The 14,526-nt window shown below is 32.9% G+C and overlaps 1 protein-coding gene across 3 annotated transcripts in view; it reads left to right on the plus strand.

The window, feature by feature from the left end:
- Positions 1-14,526, plus strand: part of ACVR2A (activin A receptor type 2A) — an 89,843-nt gene that overhangs the window by 53,321 nt on the left and 21,996 nt on the right. For all 3 annotated transcript variants that reach the window (XM_077153728.1, XM_077153727.1, XM_077153729.1), the window contains exons 3-4: positions 1,756-1,865; positions 2,041-2,195. In XM_077153728.1, the coding sequence (XP_077009843.1) occupies positions 1,756-1,865; positions 2,041-2,195 (265 nt within the window). The remainder of the gene's footprint in view (positions 1-1,755; positions 1,866-2,040; positions 2,196-14,526) is intronic.

Consider the following 14,526-nt stretch of genomic DNA (forward strand, 5'->3'; position numbering starts at 1 on the left):
AGTGATAGCACTATACCAGCTGTTTCTGGGGAATTAAGAGTATGTGAATTTTCACTTTTATGCTCTAAATTTGATTAAAAAACAAATATAGTAAGGGTGATGCAAGAAGTAAGAAACGAAAAGAAGATTCAAGACTTGTCAAAATTTGGAGAAAAAAATGTTAAAAGAAAAATTAAACTGGGTGAGAAAAATAATTTTCTGGAATTCATAAATTAGATATTAGGCAAATTGTAAATGTTGTAAATTAATGTTTAAGTTTATACATTCTCTTTATTGTTAAAATTTAGCTTTCATTTTTCTTTTTACTTCCTACTAAATAGATACTGATGAACCTTTCATTTTAAAGTTTGATTTTGTTAAAACTACCTTCCCCCTAAAATTTCTTGATCTTTTCACATTAGAATTAAATACAAAAAAAGGGTTAAATTCAACCATATTAATATAACTATCACAAACATTCACAGTTTATTTGTAAGATATATCTTTAAATTTATCTGATGTATACTAGCAATATTTAAAAGTTTGATTCCTGTTTTTTCTTTTGTAGGTATAGCTGTTTCTTAGGGCTTCATTAGGGTTTGCTCTAGATGCTAAATCCATATCTTTTTCAGCAACTTCTGTGTAGAAGCCTTTTTTTTTTTAATTAACCTGCCTACATCTAATCAGTTTTTAAGTTTCTAGGTCTGTATTAGTTTGCTAAAGCTGCCAGAATGGAATATACCAGAAATAGAATGGTTTTTGAACAAAGGAATTTATTAAATTGCAAGTTTACAATTCTAAGGCTATAAAAACGTTCATTCCAAGATATCCAAAGAAAGATACCTTGGCTCAAAAAGACCGATGGGTTTGGAACACCTCTGTCAACTGGAAAGGCACATGATGATATCTGCTACCTTTCTCTCTAGACCATTCATTTCAAAAGGCTTCCCTGAGGGTCAGAGGTCTCTGGCTGTGTGGGCTCTGTAGCTTTTTCCAAAACTACTTAAAAACTACTTAAGTTCCCACTTAAAGGGCTCCAGTAAACATCATACCTTGAATGGGTGGAGACACAGCTCAAATGAAGCCACTTAATCTAAATGTCCCACCCAACAATACTGAATCAAGATTAAAGAACTTGGCTTTTCTGGGGTATACAACAGTTTGAAACCAGCACAAGGTCCTAAATGTTTGTTGTTACATATTTGTTTTTTGCTTGTTGTTTATCTCAAATTTGTTCATTGTTTTTGAGGAACTGAAATCTGCTGTAGAAAAATGATGCCATTAACTCCCAAGCCTGCTTTGGGTCTTTAATATTTAGATATGTTCTGCTCATAAGATAAAAGAGCTTATGCTATTTAGCTTTTATACTCTAGTTTTATATATAGATTCTAGTTTTTGTATTCATGAAATGGTGAAACTATATTTCTGTGAATAGAAGTACTCCTCGATCAAATTTCCTAATTGGATTAATGAAAAATAACAAAAGATGGTTGCCTTAGATTGACATTAGGAACCAAATTAATGCACTATGGTCTCAAGGAACCAGTGTGACTGTAATAAAATCAGGCATTTTTTTTTTCTGGTGAGATTTAGTAAGAGGAATCTAGGAACATTTTTGGCTTTTAAGAATTAAACATTGAATATTAAAAATCTTAAAGTTGAGTATAAATTACTTACCTCCTTGTAGTATTGCTGAGAAGACTGTAGAAAAATACCTGTTGTGGGTTCAGTAGAACAATGTTGATTTAAATTATTTCTCCTCTCTTTGGTTTATAGGACTGATTGTATAGAAAAAAAAGACAGCCCTGAAGTATATTTTTGTTGCTGTGAGGGCAATATGTGTAACGAAAAATTTTCTTATTTTCCGGAGATGGAAGTCACACAGCGTAAGTGTGTGGTTAGGTCTTTTCAAACAGTAGATTAAAAACAAAGTATCCTTATGTTAAGTGGAATAATTTACTCAGAAGTCCTCTTCTCCTAAAATTTGGCACTACAATAAATCAGTATTATGGAATTTTGTAGATCAAATCTGAGTTGGTTTCTTTCCCCTCTTTTCCACAGCTACTTCAAATCCAGTTACACCTAAGCCACCTTACTACAACATCTTGCTCTTTTCCTTGGTGCCACTTATGTTAATTGCTGGGATTGTCATTTGTGGGTTTTGGGTATACAGGCATCACAAAATGGCGTATCCTCCTGTACTTGTTCCAACTCAAGTAAGTTATTGTCTTGTACTTTGTACTGTTTTAAAATGATGTATATGTGAAGATTTTAAAATAAGTGAGAATCTTTTTTTTTCTCCTCCTAATTCTATATTAAAAAATCTATTAGATTTTTACAAATCACTTTCTTTGGAAGTTAAGTTTTGAATGTTTATTGTCTTGGGAACTATATCTAAATTTGCAAATTTATTTATTGACAGTTCCCTAAACTTTGCTCATTTAAGGGTATTCCCATTTCTGTTCTTTGCAGAGTTTACTTTCATTTCACTATTTTTAAGTATGAAATGTACTCTACTTGTTCCTTGAGAAGTAATTAATGATGTACAATGGAGATATCACCACCCTTTCTTTCCCTTCCATCTTCTCCCCATTCCTGAATGTCTTTGTCTTTTTCAAAAGTACTTGCCAAATACCCTTTTAACCAACTAGGTAGGAAGAGAGACCCAGGAAGGTAACCAGTAAAGTATAGAAAAGAGAGGTTTCATAAAAGCTTCAGAAAGAAATACCCATAACATGTGTTAGGAAAAAGCATAAGAGCAGCATTTCACATTACTTGTTGATAGTTCCAAGTATTTTGTTTGTTTGCAAAATATCACATTTGTACTGAAGACTAAAAACTTTTTAATGCCCTAAATTCTTACCCCACCCCTCCCAATATTTCTGAATATGTATGCATGGTGGGTAATTAGATTACATTCGTTAAATATTCCTCCTTCTGTATCTTGTGGGCAGTTGACATTGGTCCAGGGCTTTACAAGGACTTTTAATGGAAGTAATTAATATTCTTCATGCCCAAGAAAGCTGATAACTTTTGGTTATGTTTTCTCGAGATATCTCTGAATTCTAGTTTTTAATTTTGTTTCTTTTAACTCTTAAGATCAGATATCCTTGGCCTTCTGGATCTCTTGGTTTAACTTTGTTTTGCTAATACCTGCCGGATTAATGACTAAAACTTGATAGAAGAAAGTACTATAATTTGATGATCAAAATAACTCCTTCTCTCTAAAGCTTTATTTATATAACACACTTCTTTCTTAGTACTTGCAGCAATTTGTTAGCATTAGATCATTGATACCCATAATCTTTGTAAGATGTGCATATGGAGAAATAAACCCAAAGATAAAATGCCTTGTTCAGTAAATTAGGTAAACATACTATCTTTTACAGCTTAAATATTTTAACTTTTAAGCAACAGTACCTAAGTTGTGGGTTTATTAAAAAATCATCTATAAAAAAGTATCTTAAAATATAAGATTTTAGTGCCTACCATATATAGTTTAGTCTGAATGGCCATGGACACACACACTTTACCTTCTGTTGGTGGGACCATTTTTATTTGTTTTAGTATCTAACTTTAGAAGAGATAGTAAAAATCTTATAATAGTTTCCTGAATTTACCTAGATTTGTGAGATGATAGAACAAACCAGAAAACAAATTTTTATTAAAATATTTTAAACATTTTTATTGTGAAAAATAACACACACAAAAAGGTAATAAATTTCTAAGTACTTTTTAGCAAATAGTTATACAACAGATAAATAAAATTCTAATTTTAAAGAGAGTTTTGATTGGTATACAGTATTGATACAAAAGCATGGTTAAGATATATTTTTAAAAGTCAAGATATCCTGTTTCTGGAGCTAATTTATTTAAAAATATTAATTAATTTAAGGGTTTAGGTTTTTTAAAAGGAAAGATTCAATATTCATAAATTACTAAGAAGCAGAAATTTTCCATGAGGGTCTGTCTTCCTTTGTCAGTTTTGGTATATGTCACCATGATTGATGCTATTGTACTGATATATTTGGTACTTGGAATGCTATGTTATGAATTTACATGAATTGTATGAATTGCCGAAAGGTAAGAGGGAATAAATTTAAAGGTTTTGTCATGGAGTGACCTGGAAAGGTTACGTTTTGTTATGAAAGACACAAAATTTGTCTGATTTTATGCTTTCCTTCTGTTGTAAGCTATATGATAGAAAGGAAGCATTGTCATCACTGTGGAAATTCATCTCTGACTCTGAAACAGGGTTGTATCATACTTTTAAGTTTCATATGTGATGAGAGGTTTATACAAATGTAGTTCTACAGGAGTCCTTAGTCGCTTTTTTGTTACAAAGGGCTCAGTTTTATCTCTTTTTAACAAATGGCTATTGATCATTACATCAAGCATTTATTGGAACATTCACAGTGTACTAGGGCACTGATAAGATTTTTTTTGTATGTAAATATATAATATTCATTGATTTCCAGACTCTGGTGTGTGAGGATCGTCTTTGGAATTTGGTAAAAATATACAAATTCCTGGACCACACCCCTGAAAGTTATATTTTTAATAAGATTCCTGGGTGATTCTGGTGAACAGCCAGGTATGAAAAACATTGATTTAAATTTACCTCACAGGATGATTTATGAAGTATAATCCCATTTTATAGATAAAGAAATTGAGACATTAAAGCTTATAAGTGACAGAGCTGGAATCTGAACTAAACTTTGCTCTTAATGCTTATTGTGGTTCTGTCTCTTTTTTCAGCCATTTCTGTAATTCAGTAAACATCCCTGCCGTCTCAGAATTATTCTATAGGCTAATTTACTTTCCTGTTTTTTGATGTTAATAGTTTGTGTAACTACTAAAATGAGCAATATCATAGTCTCACAAAGAACAAAGGGAATATAAGTAAACCATAGATATGTAAAGGACATATTCAGGTGTTTTCTGTTAAAACAATTTAGCACATTTTAGAATAGGGTTTACGGACCCATGTGATAGGATTGTGGATACAGATTCTTCTGCTTCTGAGTGGATACTGCCAATGCCTATTAGTTGTTCATTACTTTTTGGAGGGGTAGGAGAAGTAGGTGTTCTAAATTTGGAGTCTTAAGGTGACTTCCATATTTCACATCAGAGTTTTGCTCCCATATTCAAAGTTTAATTCCAAGACCATCTAGGAAAAGATCTTACATTCTTATTAATAGATTTCTGGAACAGAAATTTACCAGTTTTTTTTTCCTTAGGGAAAGTTCCTCAAAGCTTTGGCTAAGGGCTTGTTTTGTGAATGAAGTGCGGTCTGTTGTAAGGCATTGGTCTCATCCTGACAGTTATCATATTGAAGTGTCATTCTTACAGTAGGTACCATATTTAACAAGAATTTACAGCAATTCTCAGAAAGAAATCTAAAATGATATATTCTGTGCTCTTTTATAAGTCTGATCTCAACTTTTATTCTCTTTGGGGAATAAAAGATCAGTTGCCTGGGGCATCCTGAAGGACTAAGAGAATATCTATAATAAGCTGGTTCTGGCAGTTAAATGATGGGATTCTTTTTTCTAAGGTATCAAGCTATGTAGAATTTCTAGTTTTGTTAATATTTTTTAAAGAAGTCCTTAAGAGATATAAGTACTTTAAAATCTGGTCTTTAATTGTGGTTCTTAGTAACCAATAGAAAATATTTATTCTAAAATAAATCTAGCACAACTAAAAGCATAGAAAAAAAGTTTTTCTGATCTTTACAAAAAGTGTTTAGCTTTCTTTATAATTTACAGCTGCTATGTTTCTGACTTGTTTCATGGATAACTGTCTTTTCAGTCATTCTAGGTGAAAAGCCTTAGAGACAGCTACATCTCCTATTCTCCACCCTGTGATTTACCAAGTCCTGTCCATACAGCTTTTGTCTTACTGATCCTTTGTAGTTCAGGACATTATTATGCCAGTGGGTGAGATCATTTGTATATTCACCAAATTGGTTGTCTTGGTTCTGGTTTCTCTTCTGTCTTCTATGCTGTTGTTAGAACAGTATTTTATATATCTGATTGTTATTTCTATGTTTTAAAATTTTCAGGGTTCCCCAGTGATCCAAGAATATGAAGTTTGGAGCATGACATATGTGGTCTTCCATAATCTACCTTTTGATCTTTTTCCCTTACACCTTAAGCCATCCATTATATGCATCTAAAATGGTATTAGTTATGTACCATCCTTGAAAAAGTTGAGAAAATAGTGCTCCTGTTTTCTGTCTTTGATTCAGATGAGTAACCCCAGTTGAGAAAGTCTTAGAGTCATTTTCGTACCTGTTCCATTCTTCCAGTAGGTTAAGTTCGTGAAGACAGGAATGTATTGTAATCACTACATATCTCATACAGTGTCTTGTTTGTAATAACCATTCCATAAGTGCTGAATTGAATTTGTTGCATTTAGCATTATCCTGAGATGATAATGCAATATGCCCAGTAAGTAACTCCTTTAATAAACACCCAGGTGCTTCAGGGCTTTGCCTTAAGGTAGATCTTTTTTTTACATGAGCAGGCACTGAAAATCGAACCCGGGTTCTCTGGCATGGCAGGAAAGCATTCTTGCCTGCTGAGCCACCGTAGCCCACCCTTAAGTTAGATCTTGAGGTCCTATATTTTTTGGGTAAAGTAAGTTGGAGCATTCCATGCCTTTCTGAAAGAATGCCATTATTAAGTTCTTTCTATAGTTATAAACTGAAACATCCTATAAGTTTCCGTCATCCAGGTCACTTTTCTTCTTTTGTCTGCACTGAAATTTCTTTCCATGTAAAGGAAGATGCTCTTAAAATCTGCAGAGAGTAAACTAGCTAACACAAACTGGTTTTTCTGGTGCCAATGAGTCATGAATTTGAGGGAATTGATGGCATTGACTCTATTATTAAGAAGACTAATTGTTGTTAAAGTTATGCAGTTTCAATAAAACTGTTTGCATCACCTTCATAACCATACATGAGCTTAAATTTTCTGCTTACCAGAGCTGTATTTGTGCTGATAAATTATACAGCCTAATAAAATGAATTTTAGGGTCTAGAAACTTTTACAAAGATAAGGAGTTAGCTTCTTGTTCGTTTTTAAAGAGTATGTGAGGGTGGGCCACGGTGGCTCAGCAGGTAAGAATGCTTGCCTGCCATGCCCAAGGACCCGGGTTCGATTCCCGGTGCCTGCCCATGTAAAAAAAAAAAAAAAAAAAAAAAATTAAAGAGTATGTGAATAACACTTTAATATTGCAACACTGATAATTTTCTTAATGCCACTATCCTCTTCAGTCCTTTTATCATGGAAAGTCATGACATTTTGTTTAGGTTTTGGCCTGACAATGATTAAAGGCCTTTAGATGTTTGGGATACCTGAGTTAGGCATTCAAAATAATCCTGCTGACCTTAATATTAAAATAATAGGTTGTCACTGCATGCTGTGTCAAATTACTATCCACTGAGAAACCATTCTATCTGAGAAAATGTTTTATAGGATTTTCCTACTGAACATGAGTCTATATATGCACCAATTTAAAATTAATAAGATACTAAGAGGGTAGCATAACATCGATCATAAGGCCAAGTCAACTTATGAAAAGATGCTGCTTCCTTATGTGGGGAGGCCACAAGGGGAACTTACTAAATTTTATTGAGCGTTTAATATCTTATGAATATTGTTCTCTTTACAAAATAAATACTACATCCATGAAAGCACAACTTGAAATAGGTTCACTGCTGAATGGCTAGAGTATATGAACACATCTCTCTCTCACTTTCTCCCTTTTTCACTTTCTTCTTTCTTTTGAAACACTCTAATGCTTAAAAATTAATTATAAATACCTGCTGTTGTAATAAGACAGATTGTATATGTGTGCCGGGAGAGAGAGCGAGCGAGCGAATCAGTCATTTGCTCCTCCTCTTGTCCCTTTCCCTATCACTTTCCTGAAATAACCCATTTTAACAGGTTGGGCATATCCTTTGACACTTTTCTCAAATATCAAATGTTTGATATATACTTTTTTCTCCTTTATAAAATATTATTCCACGACTGATTTCTTTTAATTTAACAGGATATTAAGGAGAGCTTTTCAGATCAATAACTTCAGTCTCTCTCATTCATATTAAATAGTGTGCTTTTAAGTGAAATTTAGTGGAGCTTTATTGTATGCTCATGAAACACCAAACTTTGGTGTGTTTTATTAACATAAGTTTGTGTTAGGTTTCCAATAAGAACTGGAACCTACATTTCACAGATACTTTATTCTTTAATTATTCTGTTAGCATGTTTAGATATGTTTAAACTATGGTGATATAGTGCTAGTGATTATACTTGTGTGTCTTTTTCTTTTATATATATGCCTAAGAAATAGTACAGAAATACAAAGGATGTCTGTTTCTTCTGTGTTCCACCTTAGTGTGTGATTATTTTTGCATTGGTATCCTAAATGAGAAGATACTTTATATAAACTTCTAAATTAATTCAAAGGGAAAGTGTCATAAATTATCCCTAGATGTTCAGCTTGACAAAAAAAAATTTGAGAAAAGGAACAAAAAATTAAAGCTTTATCAAAAGCTTGAATCAAGTTAAAGCAGTACGTTAAAACTAATCAGAGCACTTGATCTTGCATTCAGTTTTCCTTTGGCCTTCACTAGGGCTCCCCAGTGTACAAATGGGACTCATCCATTTAGATCAGAGTACATACTTTATCCTTTTTTTTTGTCTGGCAAGGAGACAGCAGATAGGAGGAAGTGAATTTGTTTTTCTCTATGATCTTCATTTCTGGACTTTGTCCCAAACCTGTTCCTTCATTCCTAGCTATGTCATCACTGTCAAATCTTTTTCTACTAATTGAAGATAATAGAATTGAAAGAAAAGTCTGTTAGTGAAAACTGATTGTATCAAATGAGCTGCACGATATTCAGTTTTCTGTGGGTTTATTTTGCTTAACTGCCTACCCAGTGCTTGAGTGCTTGCTGTGTGTCAGGCACCATACAGGATGTACAGTGACAAGTGGAGGAGATTTGATTGTCCTTCTGGAGCCTACAGTGAATGTGTAGGTGAACTAAAACCAAGTTTTTGCTTGTTTGTTTTACTTTACAGCTGGGAAATGAAGGGTAAAGAGAGTAAGAAGGGAGTTGCTTCAGTGATTTTAGGCAAAAAATGGTAGAAGGAAAGAGATAACGTCTGATTCCAGTTTTGTAGTGATTAGGGGAAGAGCCACATCTAGCCTTGTCTTGATAAGCACACTGTTTTATTTCTTTGTTGATTCTATATCTATTTTGCTTGACAATGGTCCCTTTTTTAAATTAATAATTGTAAAAATTCTTAGAACATAAGATAATCAGATGACTAAGGGGAACCTTGGAATTTGTTGATTTGGTAGGGGGAACTTAAGTTCTTAAGAGGTTGCTGAGGTTCCGTATATACATATGGAAATCTTGATATTGTTTTAATAGTAAATAAAGAAAATATCTGATACCTGTTATTTACATGTATTTGGGTGTTTATTTATTTATAGTACATAAATGAATCAAGATCTGTATGTCTGCAAAGATTTCTTTGAATCCCAGATCTCTGTATATAACTGCCTGCTATACATATTTCCACCTGGATATTTATAAGCACTTAGCATTCATGGTTAATGCTTTTCTCCCCTAAACCTGGTTCTTAGTAAATCATACCACACTATATGTCTGTTTGCACAAGCCAAGCTAGGTGGCATCTCAATACCATTTTTTACCTTATCTACTCTTACTCTGGTTTTTATTTCTTGAGGGTCCCCTCCTCAGATAAATCTCCTATTTCATCTGCCAGTGTAAGTCAGGTTTCTTTTTACAGGTGTTTGTTACTGAATTCCTTTTTATTACTCGGTTTATAATTACACATTTCATTAGTGTGATTCTTTTTTAATGCCTTTCTCTCCTCTACTGTTGTAGGCCTCATGAGAGTCTGGGCAGTCAGTGCCTTGCACAAACTAGGTGCTCAGTAGAGAATGAATGAATGAATGAATGAATGGAGAAATACTGTTCATTGTTTTCTGATGTTTGGCCAGCCTCTTTCTCAACCGACAACCTAATTACTTGATATTAATGTGCTGGCTAGACTATGACCATTCCCAATACAGTACATGTTATTCAAGCTACATTTTTCATGTTGTGTATCCAGACTAGGTTTTTTGTGGGGGTTGCTTTTTTATATATTCATGCATTTTAGTAATTCTATTTTTTGGATTCTGTTTTGACCCTTCTAATTTTTCAGTTTATGCTTTGAGGCCTGTTTATGGTTTCTTGTTTTGCTTGAGTCTTTTAATAGCATATTCTAATGTTCATTTATTGAGCGTTGTATTAAGCAAAGCTATACTTTAGTAAGCTGCACAGAGAGCATCTACCTGGACAGTGTTGGTCTGTGGTATCTTTAACTCTGAAAACACTCTGAAAATAGGACCTGAGAGATCCTTGAACCTTGGGAGGCTCCAGTCTAGTTGAGTTGGCATGTTTTTCTTTCACAGAATGAATTTTACTCTGGAGGGCCTGTAAGAGATTTTGATAGTAGAATTAGCTAAGCCTCTCAGATGAATTATAAATAGACCTGAATCATTTTCATAGGAGTAAAATAAAGAAGAAAGAAAAACTAGTTAAGCGACGTATACATTAACTGTTAAGAATTCTTTTTTATCAGTGCTATTTCCCAAACACATCAAGAATGAAGGAGTTCAGCAGTGATGGCCTTGAGAACGAATATACCATAAATACTTCTAACAGTCTGAGGACACTCAGATCTGAGAGAGAATACAATTTCATTCTTCGAATCATCCCCAAATAGGCAAGGTTTATGGTTTCTTGTTTTGTTTGAGTCTTTTAATAGCATATTCTAATGTTCATTTATTGAGCATTGTATTAAGCAAAGCTGTACTTTAGTAAGCTGCACAGAGAGCATCTACCTGGACAGTGTTGGTCTGTGGTATCTTAACTCTGAGAAATGTTGGGAACTAGGGAATATAATCAGCTTTTGGAGGTGCTCTCAGCTTTGCTTTACAGTAATGACAGTATTTCTTTAAAAAATTTTTTTTTAATTTAAATTTGGTCCTTGCTTATTTGGGGATGATCCGAAGAATGAAAATTGTATTCTCTCTCAGATCTGAGTGTCCTCAGACTGTTAGCAGTATTTATGGTATATTCATTCTCAAGGCCATCACTGCTGAACTCCTTCATTCTTGATGTGGTTGGGAAATACATTAATAAGAGGCCTGGTCTATCACTGTGTTCTACTTAATTCTGATGATCTTTTGCTGTCTTATTATTCTCTTATCCCAGCGCATCATTTATTGTACACACACTCAGTAGACACCAGAAACATTTCTTTGTCTTGCTACTAGCTACTGTGATTGATTTTACAGTCTTCCATGAAAGGGGAGTGAGGCAGTTCAGGAAGCAGGAGATTCTAGAGATTGCTAACACACTTGTCAAAAAAGTGTGGTCTTAGAAACTTAGGCTAGTTATATAAAATTCCGTTAGCATTGCTCACTAGTTTTTTTTGAAAGGCAATACTGCCCTCTGGTGTCCAGAAGCCAAATTCAACTCACATCTTCCTTGATTGCCTAATTCACTCTAGAACTTTTTAGAAAAATAAATAAGAATCGTTTAACACTTGGTTTAGTTTATTTTCTAGCTTAAAGTCCACTAGATTGGGTAATTGTGGCTACACTACAGTCAAGAATTTATTTATTACTCCTCATCTGATAGGTAAACATCCAAGAATTTTCTTGATACTACTTTCTTCTGTTTATAAGGAAAGTATTCCCAACCCTCACTATCAAAAAGTAGTAAATTGATTCACTGCCAACTTTTAAAAGCTAAATCATTATTCTGTTTCCTTCACTTTTGTAACTTATGTGTCATTTTTCATTTCATTCTGGGTATAAATCATAATTTCTTTTGCCTGTGTTTTTTCTTCACAAGCACGCCTTTCATATAATGATAGAGGTAAGATGCATTGATGTTTGTTTTATGGTTGTGGAACTTTTTGTGGATGCATACTAAACATTTTGTTCTTAGATATTTTTGTTGTTGCTTTATTGTGCATCCCTTACAGTTTTTGAATTTATGTTATAAGGTTTTTGTTCACTTCTTTTAGTGTTGAAAACAGGATTGATTTGACATAGTAAGAGTTTTTGGTTTGAATGGATTGTTAATATTATTTATACTGTTTTAGTTGATTAACATTGAGAGAGAAAATGAAAGTACAGAAGATGATAATTTCTAGTGGTCAAATTTCTTGCCTTAAAAACATTGAATTGTTTTATTTTTGAACGAAGTCATTAAATGTAATGTCAATATGTTCTCATTCTTTACAGGGGCTGACTCTCTGGTCCATTCCATTTATCTTTTAATGCAAAATCTGTATTTTCAGATAACTTCATCTTTGGCATCTTTAGCAAAGGGACTGGCTAGAAAAGTATAAGTTTTGATTGCTGTTTGAAGGGTTAAGGCCATATTTAGTTTAGAATTCACCCTTCAATTGGAAAACTTAGAATAAGTAAAATGATCTTAAACGGCTTTGATATAGCTCTCCACCTCCAAAAATTTATTCCAATAGTGATTATAGTAATGATATTAGGTGGTGGTAGTGTGGGGGCATTTTTTCCAGCTCTTGTCGTTCTTTGCTTTCCAACATTATGTCTTTAATGCCATAATTTTCATATACAAATGGATAGAACAGAGATATAATCAGAGCCATGTTTTAATGCATACCTCTCTAGCTTTGCCAGATAGCTTGGATGTTATAAAAGAACTGGAAATGTAGGGAAATTTTCAGTCTTTGTAGCTGCCACCAGAAAAGTGGTTTTCTATGTAGCAAAACCAAGCCATGTTTTGTGCATAATGTCAGAATGTTTCTGTAAGTTATGAAATCTAAGTTTAAATTTGTCTCCCCAGGCATTCATGTATTTTAAAGCTATAAATGTTTATTCCTAGAATCAGGTATTGAGGTTTTTGTGGGTAAAATAGTATAATGATGCTAATGAACAAAAATCATTTCTAATATTCTTAGATTGTAGGAGAAATAATAACTAGATATTACAGATGCAGTTAAAGCTTTCTATAAACATAATGAAGAGCTGAAGACTTGAAAATAGAACATTTTCATAATTTTTTTGTTAAAAAAAGCAAAATAGTATATTGATTTATTGATTAGTGGTACAGGTTTTACACAGTTATAATCTGTATTATGAAGTTACTCATCTTTGAACCCAGCTCTTTAAGTTTTATAAACATAATTAAAAATTGCATTTATAAACAAATATTCTAAAAATTTGACACTTTCCAGGAATGTGCCTTTGTAGACTTTTTTCTCACCTTTTGAAAATAGGTCAGTGTTCTTAGTCGAAGTATCTTACTTTTAAGTTATCTTTATTACATTGGTTTTTTTTTTTTTTTTGGCTGTCATGATATAGTGTGTTGAATATAATTATAATATCATTAGGAGGGAGAGTTACACTTTCTTTTTGAAATATATTAGTTTAGAAACTTGCTGAACAGAGCCTTGGAAACATATATTTGGACAACATTTAATTATTGGTTCTTTCTAAAGAAGACATTAGAAATTAGTATATGTACCTAAAATTAAGGTTAATATAATAAAAAACTGTATTTTGAACTGCTAATGTAGTCTTAATTTGAGATGTGGATTAAATAATCTAAATCATAGCTTCAATCATATCTTTATGTGGTTGGAACCTTTTAGAACAGAATGGGGTTATGTGTGGGTTCTCTAGAGAGAAATTACTGATTTATGTAAAAGTTAATAAAAATCTTATGTTTCAATTTAGAGCCATAGTATGCTTTACCTGGTTACTTTCCTTCTTTAGCTTTCAGCCCTTATCTGCTGTATTGCAGTTTTTGGCATCCCTGCTTTGAAAACTCTGCCTTTCCAATTTATCTCTACAAGAGGAGAATAATTGACTTTAACATTACAGTTATGCTTAAAATTTCCTAATACACTTAAATTTTTTGAGTTGAACCTTTTATCTTTAGGTTAATTATTCCTTTATGTAGTTATGCAGTAATTCTTGGATCTTGATTTTCTTTTCCTCCGGAAGAATAGTGGAAGAATAGTTTTTACCTTTTATTTTTCCTCCCCACGTTCTTGTAAGCAACACACTCCTGTCAGTAGACTCTTATTGCATGTAAAGATGACTCTTATTGCATGTAAAGATGACGAGTTTAAGAGTAGGAGTGAAGAAGGTACTTCGTTTTGATAAAATCTCTCTAGAGATTCTTGTGTTCCTTCCCACTGAGAATCATAACTTTAGAGATTTAGAAACCTTCCTGTAAGATTTATAACTGGCCTCCTTTATCCTTTGCTCCATTACACTAAAATACTCTTTAGCTCTACTAACTTTACGTGTTTTGAATGTGAGAAGGAAAAGCCATTTTTGTAGACATTTTATAAATATCTCAGGTTGAAATGAATCATAGGAAGTCTTCTAGTTTATCATATGTCTTTAAAATAGGAATTCTTCAATCACTTTGTAAAGATTGCCTAGTTTAGAAGAAGAAAT

Source organism: Tamandua tetradactyla, chromosome 3 (genome assembly GCF_023851605.1).
Source record: "Tamandua tetradactyla isolate mTamTet1 chromosome 3, mTamTet1.pri, whole genome shotgun sequence".
NCBI lineage: Eukaryota > Metazoa > Chordata > Mammalia > Pilosa > Myrmecophagidae > Tamandua > Tamandua tetradactyla.